Raw genomic sequence first — 23727 nt, 5'->3', positions numbered from 1 at the left:
AAAGTCCAATAAGTGGCTCACATCTGTTACATTATTTTACAGTGTGAATGTATATGTGCAGTCACTACAGCCTGTGTAAATTGTTTGTCCGCTCAGATTGAGGCGCTGGTCAGTCGTGATCTAATTGCAGGCTTGAGGGGCTGAATGGCCTACTCCCGTTCCTATTTTCAATTAAGCACAAAGGAGTGCAAACAGGATGGTACTGGGCAGCAGGAATTAAGCTATTTACCAGGCACCTGTCTAGAGTGTACATGCTGTACTAATCTACACTTGTAACTATAGTGGCCATTAGAGTCTGTATTGTATATGCCAGGCACGTGCTTAACTTATTCTCTTGTGTGCAGCAGTAATGGGGCATCTGCGCCAAGCCTGGAACTCTCAGCAGCAAGTTATAAAATAATCATGAATAGAACACGGACCCCAACACCAACTCCCACCATCACCCCATCACCTACCCTCCCTTCAAATTACAGGCACCAGGTCAGGGGGACGAGGACAGATAATTAATACATTTCTGAAATTACACTAGTTTCGAAAATTGGAATGAGAGCCAACAAGCACTGACTTTGATAATAACAAAATCAAAAACAACTGGAAAAGCACAGCAGGTCTGGCCAGCATCTGTGGAGAGGAAGGCAGAGTTAACGTTTCGAGTCCGTATGACTCTTCATAGAAGAGTCTTTACGCTTGGGAGGCACAAGGCAAACCAAAAGAAATCTGGGAAAAGCTTGCTAGTCTCCCAATCCCCTCCTCCTCCTTCTCAACTTAGCCAGCAAATTGCAACTGATGGGCAGAAGAGAAATAGCTAGCAATTTAATTAAAACTATTGAAAAACATAGTCAAATCCTAGAACCCCCTCTTATACATCTCCGTGGAGATAGCTTCACCGCAGGCTGCAACAGTTCGAGAAGGTGGCGCGCCAGCACCCACTCAAGGGTAATTCAGGATGAACAATAATGGCCGGCCTTCCTAGTGACACCTATGCCATACGAGTGAATAACAAAGGGCGGGATTTTCCGCCCCCACACACCACCAGGATCGGCCGGTCCCACCGAAAGTCAATGGGCTTTTGGCAGGGCCACCGAATCTCCTGGCGGCGGTTCCCGCCACGATGGGGCACGGAAAATCCCGACCAAAATGTACCGTCATTGCCGAAAACCAGGATAGAGGCAGGATGGTGTCAAATGCCTTTCTAATGCAATATATTTCCGAGTAAAACTTCAGGCTTTCTACTAGGAGAACCTTGCCTAGCTTTATATTGAGAAGAGTCCAACCCTGGCAAAACACAGTCACATTAAGTGTAACTATTACCAGCGGATAATATTCATGGTTTTGCTATTGTTAGTTTTGAAACCAATTTTTCAAGAAGTTAAATACTTAAGTGTCATTCTTAAAAAATACTTTGAAGACTTTATTATCACAAAGTTCTTCAAAATTATTGTAACATTTTATTAACTATCAGACAAGGTTTTATCGCTTGTACAATAACTTCCTTTCTCAATGTCAATTCTTACCTGCTGGCAGATGGTCCTAAGCACAAACCTGGCATATTCACTCAGGTTGGCAGTTTCTATGGAAACAGTGCGCCTGATTGACTTGGGGTTTTTGGTGGAACTCAGAACGTCATCTTCAGTAATGTCATCGAGGATACTGATGGGAGCCAGCAGATTGGTCACAGTGAAGTCATCAGTGTTGGAGGAATTAACATTATTGCTGCCCAATTCAGCATCACCTAGACATAAACACAACGCAGTCATTTGTGCTCAACACCACCCTCTAAAACCTTTAGACAGAGTGAGATCTCTTCTCTCTTAATCACTTCCTAAAGGTACCAACTGTGGCTGGGTTGCAGGTCCAGAGCCAGTAAGCTCACTGAAGCCTCACTCAAACAGCCACCTTTCACATGTGTTAGAATCATCTCTCTTAAGACTGCAAATTGGAAGGACATGGCATGATCTGGATGCTAGCCGGGGATTTTTTTTTTTAAAGATCATAAGTTCACCTTGGGACTGTCAACAAGCAGGCTTCTTCCAAGAAATCACCTGACCTATATGGTACTTGGGGAGGAGTTGTTTGTTTGCTTTGAACTGCAAAGAACTTTAATTAATCAAAAGCTGGGAGACAAAAAGGCAGCCACATGACAGAGAGGGAAAAAAACTTAAGTTGTGAGCCTGCTCATTTTGAAGGCAGTCTTGTTGGAGAACAAAGCTGAGGAAGGAAGGCTACCTTTACTGGCTCTCTTTCTCTCTCTCTCTACCTTGTCTAAATTTGTGTGTGGTTATCAACCTGGCGCCAGAGAACCCTCATCTCAGTGTAACCAGTTTGCATTTGGTCCTGCAAAACTGGACCAGTTGGTGAGAACTCCCAGGTATCCACCAGGGTCAGCATCCTGTCTGCACACGGGGGAACTCCAGGTCGACAGCGTCGAGACCCTGCGGACCTTCTCCTTTATTTTATAACGTCCATCCTCCAAGTGCCATCTCCACAGAGAAACTCTATTTGTTTGTCCTTTGATTGTGTGTGTGTGTGTGCTGCGGGAATTCTTTAGGAAGAGATAGATAGTTATATTTCCCGGTTACAATTGTGTGTTAACCAATACTTGCAACTTGGTAAAATGAGTTTAAAATAAATTAATCATTCTGAGTTTTGAAAGAAAGTTGGTCAGAGTCTCTTTTCTTCTGGGTACTAGAACTATGGGTACACAATTGGCCATCTCGGTGAGAAAATTAAACATTTAAATTAATGGTATGGCCTGTGGAGTAGTGGGCTTAATAATTTGCGCACTCCTCCCATCCCCGTTATAACATACAGCGAGAGCGAGGACTGGCAAATACAGCACTATATGTGGTACCACAGGCTTAATCCTGTGACTGCATGATCCATCCAAGCACTTTCCTGCAGGGCCCATGGAGCAGTGATTTGGAGCAAGAACCCTGCTTGATTTATGACTCCTTAGTGCAGGGGCATTGAAGCCTCTTGTAGAACCTTAACTGCTGACCTGGCCAGGATAAGTTCAGGGCCAGGGATAGAACCTAGAATAAAAGCAAAATACTGCAGATGCTGGAAATCTGAAACGAAAACAGGAAATGCTGGAAAAACTCAGCAGGTCTAACAGCATCTGCGGAGAGAGAAAAAACAAAGAGTTAACATTTCGAGTCTTTATGACTTCTTCAGAGCTAAAGGACTAGCTCTGAAGAAGAGTCATAAGGACTCGAAACGTAAACTCCCTTTTTTCTCTCCACAGATGCTGTTAGACCTGCTGAGTTTTTCCAGCATTTCCTGTTTATGTGATAGAATTTCTATTGCGAGAGAGAGTCGAGGCCAAACTATTCAACAGCTAAGCCAACAAGGTGATGGCGCTATGTTAGCCAATTGATCTTATTTGGTGCGAACCTCTTTCAATCAATCTATACCTTTTAAAATAACCTAGATTGATAATGTTCCTTCATGCAACATATCTTACCTAGCATCAGAATTGCTTTCAGAACTGCAAACACAGCCCCCACCTCTATACTGTTGTGTGCTGCAGCTAAAAGATGGCGGTCACAGGACGAACGTATCCCAGGAGCAGCTTTACCTGTTGTAAGGAATAGGGACCTTTAAGAAATGCTATTTTTTTTTTTAGAATTGTATAGAACTCTAAATGAAATTAGCTGGCACAGTATTAATTCTCTCCCTCTCTGAAAAAAAGACAAACAATTCCAAGGGGTCAGGGACCAAGACATTGTAGAGATGAAGGTCACAATGACTGCACTCGCCACATTGAGGTCATTAGGCTCTACCGACATTTGTGAACCAATAGCAGGGAGTTTTCTGCAGCTTACTGTGGCTGTACAGGGCCTCGGAGAGACCGCACCTGGAGATTTGTGTGCAGCTTTCGTCTCCTTACCCAAGGATATACTTGCCATAGAGGGAGTGCAGCAAGCGGTCACCAGACTGATTCCTGGGATGGCAGGGTTGCCGTAGGAGGAGCAATTGGGCTGACTAGGCCTGTAATCATTGGAATTTAGAAGAATGACAGGAGATCTCATTGAAACATATAAAATTCTGACAGGGATGACAGACTGGGTGCAGGGATGATATTTCCTCTGGCTGGGGGGGGTCTAGAACAAGGGGTCACAGTCTCAGGATATGGGGTAGACCATTTAGGGCTGTGATGAGGAGAAACTTCTTCACCCAGAGGGTGGTGAACCTGTGGAGTTCTCTACCACAGAAGACTTTGGAGGCCAAGTCACTGAATATATTTAAGAAGGGAATAGATAGATTTCTGGACTCTAACGGTGTCAAGGGGTATGGGGAGAGCACGGGAGTACGGTGTTGAGATAGAGGATCAGCCATGATCATATTGAATGATGGAGCAGGCTTGAAGGCCGAATGACCTACCCCTGCTCTTATTTTCTATGTTTCTGGTGCCGTGGGTACCACCTTTATCTAGCAAATGACCCTCTGCATGAGGGAAACTAAAAATTGACCTTGAGCTAGGTAATGGAGGTGACCATACTGACGTCTTGGGTGCCCGGCCTGTATTCATTGGTTAGAAAGGTTCAAAGAAGTGATCGACATAAGGTAAACCACCAGTCCCTAGAAATTAAGTATATTAACGAATGCTCAGAGACAGAGGGCAGTTCTCATCAGGTGGCAGTGCCAGTCAGGCAGCTGCCTTCTTCAGCTGGAAGATGGACCAGGAAAGATGGAGTAAGGCCAAGGGAAGAGTTCCCTCACACTTCAGCTAGAGAGCAGAATACTGCCATCACAAGCTGAGATCAGCACACTCTGTGCCAACCATCCGTTTGTCACCTGAGATCAGTGAAGTACTCTCGACTGAGACAGGTTTGTATACTTTTTCCGTCTATTTAGCTAATGCCTCTTAATAAACCACCTTAAAATTACTTATGAATACGCGACTGCCGATCTTGGGTGTCTGTGGCACCCGAATCCAAAATCTTACACAGTGAACCACAAAAGGTTTTAATCGCACAATTCCAGTTACGTTGAAGTGACGTTAAAATGTCGCTCCCCATGGACAGGGGTGCTTTAAGATCATATCAATTTTTAATCGATGCAGTCCAACTCTGAGGCAAATGGAGACATCTAAAACCTAGGAGTGCTAAACCCACTGGCACTATTTTCACTTCCCTTTCTCAGGAAAGCTCAGGACTTGTTGAGATTCGCAATGCGCTGCCCAAAAGGCTGGTGCGAGCAGATTCAGTTGTAACTTTTGAAAGGGAGTTGGATAAATGCTTGAAGGGAAAAATTCGCGGGGCTATGCGGAGAGGCTAGGGGTGTGGGACTAACTGGATAGCCCAGAGCTGGCACCCATGAGATGAGTTGATCTTAGCTACGCTGCAGCAAGGAAGGGTCTTCCCTATCTACAATGGAAGGGGGAGAAGTTTAATCGTCCTGAGCAATCCTTGCACATCTTTTAGCGGATGCATGTTGACAGAAGCAGGGAGCAATCACCTGGGTGCTTTCTCTGAATAAAACACGAAGGGCGATGGGTATAAAAATTGTCCCACACGTTATCATTGCTTTTCATTACTTTCTTCTGCCTTCCAACTCAGTTTACCTTGAAGTTCGGTTTCTGTGGGGTTTTCTTGAAATTGTTTGTGATCCATGCCTAATATTGAATGAAACCATTGTGTGCAGGCTTTGTCTAAAGTATTCATTCATGTACACAGACTTTGCTGATGTTAGACTATCCAACTGTGAAGTTGGTCAACAGGTCAATCCTTAGTAATCTGGATAAAGACAGCTTTGTCCTCATAACAAAACTTAAAAAGGGGAACAGGGCTGTCAGCGGAAACTTACCATTAGTCTGAGGGAAAGGGCTGACTTGTGGTGTTCTGAACAAATGCAGCAAAAGTCTGCATGTCATCCTGGCCCCTGGTTCTGCATCTGGATCACCACATGCTGCAAGAAACACAGACTCAAAGAGGTTATAAATATCTCGCAGGAAAAATAATCAGCTTTCAACATTGAAGGCACAGGCTTTCCTCTGCCTCTCTTCCACAAACCTCCAAAGCTGGAAAATATTTCTTCACATACGAACTAAGACGACTTCAAACTCCCTCTGTTCAATGTGGCTTGTGGTGGCAATGCATGAAGGGACACCAATACTCACCAACATCACTATCTGTTACGAGTTTAAACAGAATAAAATATTCACCAAAATGTCTTTATTAACCAAACCGAAAGGGAAATAAAGCATCAAATGATAGCCTGGCTCAAATGGTGGCTCGCTTATGGGGTATGCAGCTGACATTGCAGCACTCAGAGAGCACTGCGTTCACAGAGATGGACAGACTTATGGTCTCTGATGGAATCAAGGGACCTGGGGGATGGGCAGGAGTGTGGAGTTGAAGCCCCAGATCAGTCATGATCGTGTTGAATGGTGGAACAGGCTCGATGGGCCACATGGTCTATTTCTGCTCCTTATTTCTTGTGTTCTCGTGTATCCTTTGAATAAGTCATGGAACAGAGGCTTAGTATGACTGCTCCAATACTTAAGTAGATTTTACAAATCCAATACAAAAGTGGGGAATTCTCCCAACTGTCTTCCTTCAAGTGCTTTACTGCTGTTTGTGTGATCTTCCTGTGTACAATCCACTTTTCCCAACATAACAATGTATTTCAGAATAATTCATTGTACGTGAAACTTGAAGGTGTTTAAGAGAAACGAAAAGGCAGTTATATAAACCCAAGTTGTTCTTCGAGATCTGTATCAGGTGCTCAAGGGCAAGTCTGGAACAAGGCATAACAAGAGTTATAAGAAGCTGTAAAGACCTATCCCAATCCGCAAATATTTGAAAGGATTCCTTCAAGCTGTTAAATTTTCTCATAAAATCTACAGCTTCCTTTTGGCAGGTTCCTGTTGACTGCTGGGAAATCCAGCATGGTTTCCCCCATCATGATGACCAGTACTTTCCCAGATACCCTTTTCATCTTTTCCAATGCTACCATTCATTTGGTGCAACTGGTCACTACCTAATTGTGCAAACACTGGTAGGCACATGGAAATCCTTGGTCACACCATCTAACTACAGTATCTTATTAATACTTTTTAGTCCTCCTGCCAACCAATCAGCACCCTCTTCTCGTGGAGTATAAATCGTTGTTCCCTTTAGATGTGGCATTCTTGTGAATCTGTCCTGATGAGTGCGAGATGAAAAGCTTCAACAGCATGTCTCTTTTTTCAGCAATACTCAAGTATCTTTTTAATAATTCCAGATGTTTCATCTCCACTGCCTTATCCAGAAGAATATTTCAGGTACTCACAAAGTACACAAGAAATCCTCCTTAATATCAGTTCCCAACTTGCTCTGTGTGCCTCTTTTTCTTGATTTAACTACAAATAGTGCATCAGGTTTTATTTTCTACACCTCAATATTTCTACAAGGTTCTCTCTTACCTAGTTCCTTTCCAGTCGGAAGGCTGCAGGCTTTTTTCTCACCAACCCTTATAACTTAGTTGTGTGTCAGGAAGATATAATAAGTCTCATAATGTTATTGGAATTTGTTGTAAAATAGTGGTATTTGTGTCTATGTGTGTTTATGTGTGTGTGTATGTCTGTGAGACTTAATTGGATTAAAGGCAGCTGGTCTGAAGGCTTTGATGTTTTAGAAGAGAAGCTAGGGTTGAAATGTTAAGTAGGTAAACATAGAGGGAAAGGGAGCACTTGCATTTTAAATAAACCAAACTAGATTGTTATTCAAGGAGGGGTGAAATGTGTCACCTAGCCAGGTGAAATTTACAAACAGTGTTTATTTTTCCCAAAGATTACCAGTAAAACTTAGTGCTATGAGTGAGTTTTATTATCAGGGAGATAAAGTCCAAAGACACAGTGAAACAATGGGTATTTGCATTCAAAGAGGAAGATATGTATAAAGAAGGAGCAAGGGCTGCGTGAAAGGGAAGGCATTTTAAGATCTTACAAGTGTGTGAAAAAGCCTCCAGCATCTATGCCTCAAACTGCTGTCTTCAAAGGACTGAAGTTAAGAAAACTCACTTGGAAAGCCACTTCTTCAGGATATCATGTTTCTTTGCCTGAGTCTTTTAAAATCTGTGTGTCTTTCTGCTGCCTTAATGAAAGTGTAACTGGGAGTTAGGTTGATCAGGGAATTTAGAAGTTACCATAATAGTAATTTGTAGATCTATGTACATATTTAAAATCATTTCTCTTATTAATAAATGTTTAATTTAGTTTTATAAAAACCTATAAGACTTGGCGGCCTTATTACTACTGAATTCAAGGCATGCATATTGAAATTTATACAAATTGAAAATGAGTTGTGTCAGTTGTTTCAAGTTTCCCTCTGTGATTTGAACAGTTCAGCATTTACCATTGGCTGTATCATAAAATGTGACAACTATGAATCAGCCTTCTCCACACCCCCTCAAAGCCTGGACATTTCTGTTCCCTTGATGATCAGAAGAGAACACAACACACAAGCTGTGGTTTGACCATGGTACTTTTTGGCTTTGGAATGACAGCTTCAGCCCCGTAATCTACTGAGTTGGTAACACATCTCCACAATCTGTATGTATATTACAAACATATGTGATAGAAAATTTTAATTATAAGTTTTTTAAGAACTGTCATAATTGATTTTTCAGTATCTTATGAAAACTCTGCATGTCATTAGACCTGAAGCTATGTGACGGCTTGTGGTGCAGGATCTCAAGTCTTTGGTGTAAATCTCCCAATAGGGTTAAAGTTGTTGTGCTTTTGTGCAGTTTTAATTCAGATGCATTTGTAAAAATATCGAGGAGGATATATGATGAAAGATTGTGCTTTGCCCCAAAGAATTTTTTTAAAATATATTCTTTCATGGAGTGACTGTTTCACTGGCTAGGCCAGCATTTATTGCCCGTCCCTAATTTGCACATTTTCTCTCCTTATTTCTTCCTGAAAGGCGAACGCTCTCCTTGGATGTCAACCGGTGAGGGCAAGTCGCTTCTGCTACCTTGCGTAAGCGTCCATTCATCGTGCAGAGACATCACTGGGTAATTATTTGATGACAGCCGAGTCCAGTTCTGTTCGTACGGCAAATACACAAGTGTACACTTCTCGCTGGAGTCATTGGGTGATAATCTGGAGTGGGAGCCCTGGCTGATTTTCTACTTCTTCCATCAGGAGGAGAGAAGCTAATTAAATTGCTGCCTGCATCTGTCCTGGTTTTGATCAAAGATCAAACCTAGACTCTCTCGGTCTGTATGACAGAAATCTGTGCTTTAGGGGGATTAAGGGAATTTTAGGTAATTTTTTAACACCAAGGAGGTAATGAGGGGATACGTGGATGGCTTGAATTGTGCATGTATCAGTGGGTTCCCCACTTATAGGGAGCTCAGATTTTCTTTCTGTATGTGAATTTTTTTTTTTAAACTCGTTTAGGCATCCAGCCCAAAAGCTCAGACATGCTCGAGTTAGAAACCTCATTTCATTTGAAACATTTGAAACTAATGAGTTTAGGCTTGATTCAGAACTCTCTGTCAGCAATGGAATCCCACATTCAATGAGCTTGGATGGGTTTGACACAGCTCCTCAGAGCACACAGCTACCCATTGATTTGCAACAGTCACTAAATTAGCAGCTTTGCTATGGCACTGATGGAGCAGGGGTAGACTTTTCTCAGTTTTTTTTATTCATTCATGGGATGTGGGCATCACAGGCTTGGCCAGCATTTATTGCCCATTCTTAATTGCCCTTGCTCTGGAGTCAGGTGTAAGGACAATAGATTTCCTTCCCTGAAGGACATTAGTGAATCACATGGGTTTTTACAACTATCAGCAATGGTTTCATGGTCATCTTCAGACTTTTAATTCCAGATTTGCCGTGGTGGGATTCAAACCCTGGTCCCCAGAGCATTACCCTGGAACATTAGTCCAATGACTAATGCCACCCCATTGGGTTGAGATACATTCATATGGGAATTTCTCTTGTTGTTACACACAGAACATGACAAATGTGTTTGTGAGCATTTGATGTATTTGCATTTCCAAACAAAGTCATAAAGACCGCAGAAGCTGCCCAACAATGATGCCAAACCAAAGTTTGGTGGTCAAAGGTGCAATTGAGGAGAGTCTTAAAGGAGGAGATGGAGGGGAAGATGAAATTCAGAAGTATGGGATCTAGACAGTTGAAGCATAACCACCAAAAGTGGAGCAAAGGAGCAGGATAGTAGGGGAGGAGGTGAGGGGTAGGGGGATTATCCACAAGGGCTGGAGCCAGAGGAGCAGGAAGTTTGGGTTGGATGGAGTGTGCTGTCGTGATGAATGAGGTGAGAGATTATTAGAGGTTTAGCCATGGAAGGATTTAAACATAAGGATCAGAATTTCAAACTTCAGGCACTGGGGGACTAGGAACCAATGTAGGTGAGGGGTAACGGGTGAGGTGGACTTGGTATGGGTTGGGTCATGGGCAGCAGCATACTGCATGAAGCTATGTGTGGGGAGTGGAGGGCAGCCAGGAAAACACTGGAATAATTGAAAAGCAGGATACTGCAGATGCAGGAAATCAGAAATAAAAACAGAAAATGCTGGACATACTCAGCAGAGTAGACAGCATCTGTGGAACGAGAAACAGAGTTTCTGGCCTATGACCTTTCATCAGAGCTGGGAAAAGTTAGGGATGGGATAGGTTAAGAGGAAGGCGTGGGCGGGACAAGAACAAAATGAAGGTCTTCATTTAAAGCTCACAGACTAAAACATTAATTCTATTCCTCACTCCAGTGGAATAATCAAAGGCAGAGATCACGATTAGGCTGAGGTAGAGGTAGTGGGCAGGTGATGTTATGCTCATGGAAGTTTGCAGTGATGAAAATTATATGGAGTCAGAAACTCCACTCAGGATCGAATAGGACACTGAGATTACTGATTTGCCAAATACAGTGGACAGGGAAGAGTGGATTATTTTTTTATTTTGGTGGGAACTGTGCCCAGCGTGTAGCTGAAGGAATCTGCAGATCATCTAAGATGGGGTCAAGCAGCTTGACAGCACTGAAGCCATAGGCAGGTGGTTGTGGAGAGGCAGAGCTGGGTGTCATCATGGGGATGAACATAGATAAGCAAGGGCAGGTGGTGTGGGTGGAGGGGGGCACGTGAATGTCCTTAGGGAACTCCCCACATCATGGGCTTCAGAAGAACTCTTACCCTCCTTTTGGGGCTGAAGAGATGGAGCTGCATCCGTTACCTGAGGGAACTTTACTGCACTCAAAATGTGGAAATATTTTCCCAAATGCCTCGCTTTGTAGAGCAATAAAAACATCGTGAAGCTGAGCAAAGGTGTACGCCGCTGCAATCAGACCTGCTCACCTGCTGCTAGAAGCGAGGGAAGTGCGACATGTTGAACCACATCCTCCAGCGAGAAGCACTGACGTGCGATTAGAATGGCGATAAACGTAGCCAAAGAGTCATGGAAAGAAAGATCACTCACCTACAAGGAGATCAAAGTGAACAGCAACCAGTGATTGGCAAAAATTGACTTGTACATTGTTAATGATAGGAGTTTAGATAAAGATTTCAACAAAAGTTTCTATGGTGGGAGCAGGGAAAAGAGGGAGAGAATAACTGCAAGACTCCTTTAAATTATACATGCGATCAAGTTTCCAAACATATCTTACTAATTTGTTAGGGCTCATAAGCTCTTCCCAGTCGTCTACCTGCACCTCACACTGATGTCAACCACAACAAGGTGTTGGAATAGCTCAGTGTAAAAACCTCCATTCTGGCTTGCTCCCTCTTCCTGACTTCTCTGCTTGGCACTTCCTCACAACGCCACAACTAAGAGGGCGAACTCGGTGTGTGAACAATGGCAGACATCGAGCCTTGTTCATTACTTCAACTAACATAAACGTTAATATAATTTCTGAAGGTAGAAACGTCCAAGTTTACATTTCAAAAAAAATATGATGGGTAAATTCGGTTTTTAAAAATTCTTTTATGGGATGTGAACATCGCTGGCAAGACCAGCATTTGTTGCCCATTCCTAACTGCCCTTGAGAAGGTGGTGATGAGTAGCATTCTTGACACACTTCAGTCCATCTGGTGTTGATACACCAATACTGCTGTTCAGAAGGGAGTTTCAGTTTTTTGACCCAGCAGCAGAGAAGGAAAAGCGATATAGTTCTAAGCCAGGATGGTGTGTGGCTTGGAGGGGAGCTTGTAGTTGAGAACGTGTAGTTCCCACACGCCTTCTGCTTGTCCTTTTAGGCACTGGAGGTTGTGGGTTTGGAAGATGCTGTCGAAAGAGCCTTGGTGAGTTGCTGCGGTGCATTTTGTAAATGGCACACACTGCGGCCACTGTGCATAGCTGGTGGAGGGAGTGAATGTTTAAGGTGATGGATGGGATGCTGATCAAAAAAAAAAATTGAGGCTTTTTCCAGATTAGAGCTTGAATATGCAGAAATGAACAATCTCATGAACCTTCCTGTGGAAGCAAGTTCCACTATCAGAGTGTCATTGTCTACTCTTTACTAGTGTTCAGTGAAGAACGTCAGTGAGCATAAACTGCATTGCCTCCCCTTCAACCTCACTCTTGAATTTTTTGCTAACACCATTGAATGGAAGAAAATTTAGCCTTTGCAAAGTTTTGAGAGCAGACAAAACACAAGCATTCCTGCTGATGATAAAATTAATTCCATACAATTAAAATGTTAATTTTGTTTTCGGAGGAATCACTGAAGCTGATGGCCTGAGAAGGAGCTGAATTATTAGTGGAGGTGCACAGTCCCTGACCCAGCATCAACTATCTTATGTATTGTGTGCCAACTGAGCTGCCTCAGACCACTGGAGCCAGTGACATCTATTCTGCTAGGGTGTCGCCAGAAAACAGAGAAATTAACACAATGTGAACTTACATCCACACTGCAGAGCAGATCATTGAATCCCCAGACATGGTTTGAGGAGCAGCAAAGAGCCTTAAGAACACCAAGCCATTCAGAACTTAGTACAGTACAGCATGCTGTCAGCTCAGCACAGAGATTAGCTATATCATTGATTCTGTAAAACAGAAAACAGCAAAGACCCAGAGAAAGAATGTCAGAGTAATTTGGTACAGATATTTTGATTGAGACAGTCAGAAAATAGTTTTCCCCTTTAAAATATTCAAGTAACTCCTTTTATATTATGGAAGTGATCAATATCTCTACCTCAGGGAACATTTATGGGTGTGTCACAATACTGCTGCTTTGTAGCTCTTTGCTAATGTCAGTGGGAATGAGAGGTTTGGGTACAGACTGTCTCACCCCAGCCCCCTTATATTCTATCTTCACCCACGAAAATAGTTCTCAGGCTTTGCAGATGTACACACTTTGCCACAAAGCCTTTAGGTGGATCTGCTCAGCTTCAGGGATGTAGGAGCTCAGCCACGTGGAGAGACGAGAGAAGCTGGGATTGCTCTTCTAGGAGTTACGGTGAAATTTGATACTGATATTCAAAATTATGAATTATTTGAGAGTAAATTACAAGAAAATGTTTTTACTTGCAAGAGAATCACATATCACAAATCAAAGGACACTTAATCTTAAGGTAATTGGCAAAAGAACCATTGATGAGATGAGAAAAAATATTTTTACATTGTGAGTTATGATCTGGAATAGACTGCCCGAAAGGGCAGAGGAACACTTATGAATAACTTTCAGAAAAAAATTAGATTTGCACTTCAAAAGGAAGAATATGCAGGGCTATGGAGAAAAAGTAGGCGAGTGGACCTAATTGGATAACTCTTTCAAAGTGTTAGCACAGGCATTGTGGAGCTGAATGGCCTCCTACTTGCCTGTATGATTCTGTGATTATCAGGCTGAGTAAGGTAAAACACCAGCACCATAAAACATGCTGCTAGTTTAATCTGAAGTATTGCTGAAAAAAGCAATCTCCATACAGTATAAAGTTGTTGCTTCCCTGACATTTGTATTCTTGCGATTCTTGCCTGGTGAGTGCAAGATGAAAAGCTTTGACAAAACGCCTTTCTTCAGCGATACTCAAGTTCTGTACTACCAAATGACTATTTAATCTGAAGCATTAACAAGAAGAAACAATTGCGTATGATTTTCAGCAAACTTTGCTGCCCCAAAACTTTTTTCTGGTCCTCAGTTAACTGCTGTGTGATGTGGAACATTTGTGTGTCAAATTTTCGACAGATAAACAATTCTATGAAATCTTATTTTCATGAAACTCCCACTAATATGAACTGCACAATTAGGGAAGTCTCAGAAGGCAGTGACAAACTGGCCCATCTTGTCCTTCCTGGAGCAATCCAAAACTATTCCAACTTGGTGCTCTGCCCAAAGCTCTGTAAACATTGTCAAAACGGTAACTGGTTTGAGAGCTTTCAAATCGATTGTGGGTAGAATCCTTACAGTTAGTCTAGAAAAGGCATTTTCATTCCATCGGTCTGGATTTAATGCAAGGGCCCAGAGAGCAGAAAAGATGAGTGTGCTACCTAACCGTGCCATTCAGCTCCTCTTTTATTAAATTCTCACGTCACCTCGGTGACCTCTACCTGTCAGTGTCCTGATGTCCCATGCATACATTCATGAGTGCATTGCACACAAAGCTGTAGCGATTCGCTGCATTATCACTAAGGATCTTCCCCAGCATGGAGTAGTTGACGTTATGAGCTGACGGGTTCTCGATGAAATCTAACATGAAGTCTGGATCCCACAGTAAGTTGGAGTTGGAGGGCTGCACGTTGCTGTAAATGGTCTGCTTAACCTTTGAACAGGCGCTACTGAGGATAAGAAAACACATCTCATTACATCAACGTCACACATAAAGACAGGGTCAATATTTCCATCGGCAGTTCATATAAGCTACTTCCATGGACTTGCCTAACTGCCTGAAAATTGCTACACGCATTTGGCACTGCAATCATACATTAGGAGAAAGAAAAGAAGTAAAAAGTTAAGGAGATTTTCTACTGCCTTTTGGTCAACTTAATTCTATGAACAAAGTTTGAAGCCCACACATGAATAGGGTTACTTGTCATGGAGAGGGTGGGTGGGGAGGGGGTGGGGGGGCTGCAACATAAGAGAATAAACTTATTTTGAGATGTTTGTGTAAGCAAAAATTGATTAAATGCCTCTTCTGCGATTGGACATATGTGAGACTTCACACTTATCTTTGGATGGAAAAAGAAGAAAAATGCTCTTTAGAGCATCTTTGTGATTGCTTACTCAAATCTCTTGGGCTTCCGTGTCAAATAGCAAATCAGGGTCCATTCAAAGAAAGTTATTGCACTCGGGTGACTGGTCAGGACTGATGTAGAGAACTTCAAGATTTTCACTTGCGGGCTTAACTCGTTGGTTGGCTAGTTCAGAGAAACAAAGTTTCCAATAAACTGCACTTTCAACAACAGGATACTCAAGAAAGCCCCTGGCTTAAAAGCCAGCAGCACAAAACGGACGCATTTTATGGTGCTGAAGCCATACAAAAATGATGACTGATTGAGATTCTGCGTGGCACCAATTCAAGCATGTTTGGAATTGAGTTACAACAATTCTCAAAGAGGGTAAATTTAACCTGGGTGATGGTGTAAAATATTGATTTGGCTGCACCCTGTTTGCTTCTTCTTCCATTCACTTCAATGGAAAGTAACTTGAACCTGGTATGTAATGGATAAGCAATTCAATATTGCCCACTTTAAACCATTGCCCAAAGTTAGCGTTATCACCCCAAGTGTGCTGAGAGCCCATGTCAATGATGTTTCCGTGCAGCATTCACCGTTAGTGACTGGAAATTATGGCTTGGCATCCAAATTTGTACCACAGATGGAAAGCTTGAACCTTTCAGGTTATTTCCATTTGGGATTTGAATCTGTTCCTGATTAAGTTTATTTCAGGGGTTTATTTGAACTATGAGTTTGTGTAATTGTGCATTTTCCCTTTTATCACTATTAACCATTTCTATTTTTACCCAAAGGATTAACAAGTCCGATTGTCCCATGATTTCAGGACAGATTCACTGCACTTGATTTTGAATTGCTGGACTCGTTCATATTATGCATCTCTCACATATCAAAGAATGTACCTTAGCTTTACGTTTCTTCAGAGGCCAACCTTTTACCGAATCGCATACCTCTCCCGCTGAAAATAGTGTTCAACATATTACGTGGTGTATACTTTATGCAAATAAGCTGAAAGATTTTTGACAAGAGGCATCGTTTGTTTCATTTACAAGATGGACTTAAGGCAACCCCACTCACAACGTAGGTAGTGGGGGACATCGCTTTCTGCTGTTCTCTGGCAGGTAGGACACATCAGAATCTTTCCTCCAGTCACTGGCCACCTCACAGGTCAACCTGCAGAGGTTTGCTTCAAGGCTATCTGCAATTCAACAACTGAGATTTCCACCATCCACAGTATTTTGTCATTAACCCAGAGCCCCTATTGGATTTCTTGGTGACTATCTAATGTTGATGGCCTCCAGTGATGCTCTTCCCCAAAAGAGGAAACATTCTCTCTGTATCCACTCTATTAAACCACTCATAAATTTAAAGACTCCTATGAAGTCACCCCTCAGCCATCTTTTTCCAAGAGACAAGAGACCCAGGCTATCCATCCTTTCCTGATATGTACAGCCACACATTTCTGGTATCATCCTTGTAAATCATCTCTGCAGCCTCTCCGGTATCGTTTTTATAACATGGCAAGAACTGCACACAGTACTCTGAGTGGTCTAACGAAGATAACTTCCCTACTTTTCACTTATATCCCTCTTGAAATCAAACCTAGGCAATCGTTTGCTTATTTATGGTCTAGCTGACTTGTGGTGCAACTTCTAGTGCTTGATGTATTTTTACTCCAAGATTCTTTTGTTCCTCTACCTCACCTAAACTTGCATCTCCCAAGTAATAAGTGACCTCCTTATTCTTCCTTCCAAAATGTACGACCTAACATTTATCTTTGTTGAACTTCATTTGCCAATTATTTGTCCAATTTGCAAATTTATTAACGTCTTCCCGCAATTTGTTGCACTCCTCCTCAGCACTGACAACACCAAGCGCGCCCCCACCACCCACCAATTTTGTGTCATCTGCAAATTTAGAAATTGTGCTTTTGATTCTAAACACGATCAGTGATCAGATAAAAACATCCTGCTGTATCTGTTATGTCACCAACACATAGCGACCAGAGGAAATCGCTCCTAATCTCTGTGATGCAGACGCGTCATGGTATTCTTATGGGATGCTCACTATTCCCAATTATATTACAGTAGCATTACTGAGAATAACTTCACCAATAATAGCAGAAATTTCTTTAGTCAATTTCAAATTATGTCACTGAAGGATCAGGAACATGTCCTTTCTGTTATTTCATCTTATCTCAATCATTTTAATCTCATTGCATTTTGTCACACGAGTATAGAGAGTCAATGTCCACCCAGCTAGTTCAGACTCTATCCAGAATCTATTGTCTGGAATTGGACACAATGCTGGGGAACACTAAGGCAGCAACTTCATCCTTCCCCTGGGAGGGAGCTGGCAGGTAGGTGGGGCCATAAAATTCAGATGGTATTGGGGGGGGGGGCGGGGGGAATTCCCGTCCGTTGTCTACCTGTCTCCGCTGGTATTTTACCAGCAGAGAGATAGACGTCAGGCCTTTGGGCCAACTGAAGCCAGTAAGTGGCCAATTAACGGCCACATAAGGGCCTCCTCCTGCCGCCACTGGTACTTTACTAACAGAGGCGATGCTCAAGCCACATGCTGAGGCTGCCAGGCAAACACTGGTGACCTAGTTGTGGGCTGGGTCCCTCCTATTTGGGCACCCTTTGCCCAATAAAGCCACCCCACTAACGGAGATCACTGGCCCCACTTGTACGCACTAGCTTCCTTGTGATTGTGGCCTCCCCCAATCCCCTTGTCGAGGTCTGCCCGACTGGCCCAAGTGAAGCTGCCCTGACTCACCTTTGAATCCGGCCTCTTATGCTGCTCTTTGTCGGGGACTGCTGCAGTGCCAGCAGCAGCCACCACTCCCAGTGGCACTGCTGGGACCTGAGAGATGCCGGTCATCTGACTGGCTGACAGCTCTCAGGGGCGGGGCGTTCTCCTACATGGTGCGAGTCACAATATTAGCCACTTAGCCCAATGGCCGTAAAATCCACTTGTGGCCCTCAGGACGCTGGCTCACCGCCAGCTTTTTGGCTACGGCCTAGAAATCCCAGTCTAAGTCTGTCCAGTGGCAAACTAGAACACTCATTTTTATATGCACACTGTTTTTAATTATGAGTGTGGAAAGCTAGAGATACAGTTAGAATTATATTGGGACATTTGCCTGACTATGTAATGTTCAGTGAGCACCAGTTTATATCTACGCTGTTCAAATTTTTATTTTTTTAAATGAAATGAATAAAAATAAGTTGGCTTGATTAAATAACTTTTTTAAGCTCGGGTGCTCAATTCCCTCAAGCAAGTGTTGCAAATTCTCATTCAAACTTGCAATTACAGCGGGTGCCTAAGACCAACGTTGACAAAGCAAGACAAAAAGAATCACTAGTTTGACAAAAAATTAGTAGTTCTGTGTCACATTCCATATGGTGATTAACTCCAATTGAATTACTGAAATGCTGAGCACTTTCACATAATAATACACTAAAAGTAGACGCAGTGTGTGTGACAGGAGATGATGTGCCAAGGTTAATATTTGCTTCTCAGAAAATACGGCAATTTAAATCCCTTCAGGGAGGAAGCGAGACCCGGCTTCCTATTTCTTTATCCCACTTTTAAAATAAACACACATCCTTTACCAGATGTTTTATCCCATTAACAATTGGTAAGTGGTTTCTTTTGCTGTAAATGTGACCATGAAAGAAGTCAATTTGTTGGTGGGTATCCCTTAAAGGGAGTTTGGGGGACATCCAGGGTACTAAGGGAGGTGCGAATCACACACCATCTTGACTTGGAATCATACTGCTGTGCCTTAAACGCTTGTCGATGGGTCAAAATCCTGGAACAGGATCGATGTTCATTTAACCACACAGGCTACAGCAGCTCAAGAGCAATTTCCCAAGGGTAATTTTGCTTTATTCTACCATGGGATTTGGTCATCGCTGGCAAGGCCAGCACTTGTTGCCCATCCCTATTGCCCTAGGGCCATTTCAGAGGGCAGTTAAGAGTCAACCAAATGACTGCGGGTCTGCAGTCACATGTAGACCAAACCAGGTATGGATGGTAGGATTCCTGGGTTTTTATGACACTCAATGATAGTTTCATGGTCACCTCACTGAGGCTAGCTTTCAATTCCAGATTTATTATTGAAGTTAAATTCCACCAACTGCCGTGGTGGGATTTGAACTCATGTCCCCAAAGCATTAGTTTGGGCCTCTGGATTACGATTCTAGTGACATGACCGCTACGCTACTGTCTCCCTTTAGGGATGGTCAATAAATGCTCCTCTTGCCAGCGACACCCATAACACATGAATGGATAAACCAAAGAAAGATATTTTACTGCACACATGTCACAGGGTTAAAAAGGAGTAAGGCAACAGCAGAAAGACAAGACTGAAAGGACAGGAAAATGAAAATTCCCTCCCTGTTCCATTGCTGTGCATTAACCCAGAAGGAAAAAACAGTCCGGATCAGTACTCTTATCCCCCAGTTTTTACTGGTGTTCCATTTTAAGGTATACAAGACCAGTCCGGATCATAATTCTTATTCCCCAGTTTTTACTGTTTTTTCCTTCTGGGAAAACAATGGCAAATCCAATAAAATTACAATGGTGAATATCACCGTACACACCTAACCATTAACTGGAAAGTAGAATCGATGAAGGCCTTGCTTGCACTTAGCATCAGAAAGAAAAAGGAGAAATAATAGAGGGATTCCAGTATCAGAAGGTCGAGTAAAAGACTTTGTTCAGGCTTGTGCACACAAATGTACATAATAGTGTGCACCCAATTTATAAAAACACTTTTAAAAATACATTATAAGATGCACCATGTACACAAACGCGCAAACAAAACTCTTTTTGCTCCTACGGTGGTGCTTCCCAAACTGTTTCCCAGTATCCCATTTTACCACCTCAAACTTGGTGTGACCCCGGGGTTGGGGGGGCGGGGGGGGGTTGCAAAGTAAAACAAAGCAGTAGGATAGTAAGTTTCAATGTTTCATCATTAAAGTTCACACAAATTTTAGACAAACAAAAATCTGTGTTTTAAAATTTAAACTATTTTGTGAACGTGTTACTCGCTGGGCCTAAGTCAGCTCTGCACAAAAATTTGTCCCTGGTGTAAACTGTAAGAAGCTGGTAATTATCAAGATGACTCTCAGCCTGTTCAGCTCCAGGTTAGGGAAGCACCGTGCCAATGAGTTGTTCGGAAACTTTCCTCCAATTGCAGCATGACCTCTCTCCCGCACTTACTGATCTTCCAATTGGGATGCCCTTTGGTTGCCATGACCCTGTCATGCATGGGGGTCACTTGGAGGTTCATTCCTCTCCCCTCCAGCCAAAACAAAAAAATCAGGCATGCTGATACAGGCACTGAAGATGCCTGTGCGAACCTCGTTCCCTCCTCTCCCCTCCCAGCGAGCTGCGGGTTAGAGCAAAAAAAACCAGGCGAGCGTACCCTGGGTCCTCGGAGCCAGTCCCAGGACTTTCACAACAGAGTCACCATTCCACGGCCACCATTACGGCCTCAGATCTCGCAACCCCAAAATCCCGTCCCGTGACCCCACTGGGGGTGGGGGGGGGGGGTCATGACCTCTGGTTTGGGAACCCCTGGCTTATGGTGTTTCAGAAGATTCACAATAAGAGATTAGGATATGTTATTACTTCACAATAGCGAGAAAACTTGAGTGATCAGTAAACCTGCCTCCAACCTGTCAGAGGATGCGTAAGACCAACAAAAAATCGAAAACTATAACAAAATTTGTCCTCACAATGTGGAGGGTTAGTATCTCAATGAAATGTAATGTGAAGGTATATGCCAAAGATTTATACCTGGCTTCCCCAGGTGTTAACCTCGCTGTAATTTCTCAGAAGAGAGATAAATGAAATTGAGGTACAACCTCAACATAGAAAATTGGGGGGGGTATAGAAGAGATAGAGAGAAAGAGAAAGATAAGGAGAGAGAGAGAGAGAGACAGAAGAAAAGAGAGAGAGAGAAGAGAGAGAGAGGAGAAGAGAGAAAGAGGTGAAGAGAGAGGAGGAGAGAGAGAGGAGGATAGAGAGAAGGAAAGAGGAGGAGAGAGAGAGAAGGGGGAGGAGGGGGGAGAGAGAAGAGAGAGAGAGGTGAAGAGAGAGGGGGAAGAGAGAAAGGGAGAGAAAGAGAGGGGAAGAGAGAGGGCGAGGAGAGAGGGGGGGATGAGGGTGAGAGGGGGAGAGAGAGGAAGAGAGGGAGGGGAAGAGAGAGGGGGAAGAGAGAGGGGGGAAGAGAGAGGGGGGAAGAGAGAGGGAGAGGAGGGGGAGAGTGGGAGGGAGGGAGGGGTGGATGGGGAAGGGGGAGGGATCATTAACAGACAGTTCACCCTAGGTCACTCTACTGATCTTGTAGTAGCCAATTCCAAAATAGCCTAGGGAGATATCTGGCTCCCTTCAGAAAACATATGGTATGCAAATATCTTTTTGGAGATGGCTTTTAAAAAAAACGATCTAAAAACAAACAAGATGTAAACCTGCTTTGAAAGGACAGACCTAGAAGTATTAGGAGACGGCGGAATAATAAATATGACCTGTGGAAACAAGGGAACTGCAGAGCATTGTTTTGACCCTGTTTCAACGTCACATCATTCCTAGTGTCCTGGGCTGATGTTTCCAATCTAAAATGTCAAATTAGACTCTGCAGAGTCTCATTAACACACACAGCTTGAAAACAGAACTCAACAACCACAACAAAAAAATGTCACAATCGCAAATTGTAACCTCAGACATTTTGGGCAGATTCCCTGGAATTTCTGAGTCCACTAGGAAATGAAAGATAGGAAATTTGGAAGGTCTAAACAGAGCCAGTGTGGAGGGGCTCCAGTTAGCACATTAATTGTGAGCAATTAATTGTGATCTTCTCGGAAGGGTGTGCAACAGACCAGGCCCCCATTCAAAATTAATCACAAAGGATTATGAGTAACTGTTTGTCGACTGAAGGTTTTTATGCCGCTTTGCAACACATACCAGGTGGGAGAAGAAAGAAAGGCTTGCAATGATACAAAGTCTTTCATCACCCTAGGGTGTCTCAAAGCTCTCTCTGTAGTCAATGAGTAAAGAAGTTCCCATCTTTGGTTTGAGGTACCCCAAAGGTGCACAATCAATTGAGGAACTCAGTATGTAAACTGTCGCTTGGTGACACAGAACTTGAATATTTTTGAAAAGGGAGACATGTTGCTGAAGCTTAGGCCGTACCTCACAATGGTTGGCTGATCGAAATAAGCTGCATGTTCCTTTGGTTGTTTGTAATAGGCAGAGTACAGAACCTACTCAACCAGCCCGCGCTTGCAAGACCCAAAGCAAAACTTCCACCGTTAGATGTGATTCTGCGATTGGGCAGCACTTGTTGAACAATCCTGAGTGCACTAATTGCTACAGTAGCAACCAATTTAAGATGATCAGTCATCATCGGGCTCGTAACTTATCTCATTTACGCTTCCTAGAAGCGACATACATTCATACACAGGGCCCCATTCTCTGCAAACATGGAATATGTTTAAGCCTTGCACCTTTTTTAAATTACACCAGAGTTTGGAGACCCTGTAGTTTCCTTTCACTTCCTCCACGGAAACCCCTCGGCCGATTAGAGTCGACTTGCCAACCAATCAGCACCCTTTTCTCCTGTAGTATAAATTGTTGTGATTCTTTGAAATTTGGCATTCTTGCATTTGTCCTGAGTGCAAGACAAAAAGCTTCGACAACACATCTCTCTTTTCAACAATATTCAAACTCTGTATGTGATGAACTGTAGGTGAAAATCCAACTACTGGGGCTCTGACCCCACCTAACCCTTCACAGGAGTCACTCTTTAAACAATCAACACAGCTCAGGTATCACACAAGAGTTCTCAAGTTCCACTATCCTTAAATATGTCAACACACTTATCGAAATAAATATGACTTAATTGAAAACCACTTGCATTAAGATTCTATTTATAACAACTGTCAGAACAGAAACCTCCATCAACAAAAACAATTATTATTTGGATATTATAACCAGGCTGCCGTGCATCTCTGTTTCACTCATTTTATTCAGAATCTTGAAGTTATGTTTGGTGCTGAATAAATATTAACTGAGGAAATGTTTTCTTATATCTGAAGAGATCAGCCAGTTGCCCCAGAAAGGAACTTTTTGGATTCTGGAGCACAAGTACTCACCTGAAAAGGTCACCAAACTTGCTTCTTAAGTGGCTGCAAGATACATAAAGGTCATACAGGTAGGCCAGAATGCATCTTTCGGGAGAGGAGCATTCTGAAGGATTGACAACATGCTTTACTACCCCACATAGCCTGCAAGAGAGAGGATACAGAAAGGAAGTTGGAAGGATCAGACAGCAGGATGAAAGAAACAGACTTTACTGGAGAGCCATTAATTGCAGACTTGAGGGTTTCAGTCAGTGGCAGCATCCCCAAGTATAAGTGACCTGACCTCCATTGAACTGATAGCGAAGGAGATACACCCTTATCCATCCCCCTCCCAAAGTTGACCAATGACAACTTCATTCTAGGCCCTGCCAGACTCAATGGCTGTCGGACTCAATTTTAACCCAACTTGCACTGCATGAACCCCATGGAATTGAGTGAACTGCTGGTTTT

The 23727-nt window shown here is 43.0% G+C and overlaps 1 protein-coding gene across 1 annotated transcript in view; it reads right to left on the bottom strand.

Annotated features, from left to right (window-relative positions):
* LOC144693984 (mediator of RNA polymerase II transcription subunit 12-like protein) overlaps positions 1–23727 on the bottom strand; it is a 590784-nt gene that overhangs the window by 115679 nt on the left and 451378 nt on the right. Inside the window, exons 21-27 of the mRNA XM_078564267.1 lie at positions 23290–23421; positions 14498–14725; positions 12855–12996; positions 11311–11431; positions 5809–5910; positions 3464–3577; positions 1515–1732 (exon numbers count right to left, since the gene is read on the bottom strand). Of these exons, the coding sequence (XP_078420393.1) occupies positions 1515–1732; positions 3464–3577; positions 5809–5910; positions 11311–11431; positions 12855–12996; positions 14498–14725; positions 23290–23421 (1057 nt within the window). The remainder of the gene's footprint in view (positions 1–1514; positions 1733–3463; positions 3578–5808; positions 5911–11310; positions 11432–12854; positions 12997–14497; positions 14726–23289; positions 23422–23727) is intronic.

This window comes from Cetorhinus maximus, chromosome 19 (genome assembly GCF_964194155.1).
Source record: "Cetorhinus maximus chromosome 19, sCetMax3.hap1.1, whole genome shotgun sequence".
Classification (NCBI taxonomy): domain Eukaryota; kingdom Metazoa; phylum Chordata; class Chondrichthyes; order Lamniformes; family Cetorhinidae; genus Cetorhinus; species Cetorhinus maximus.
This window is presented reverse-complemented; position numbering and strand designations above follow the sequence as displayed.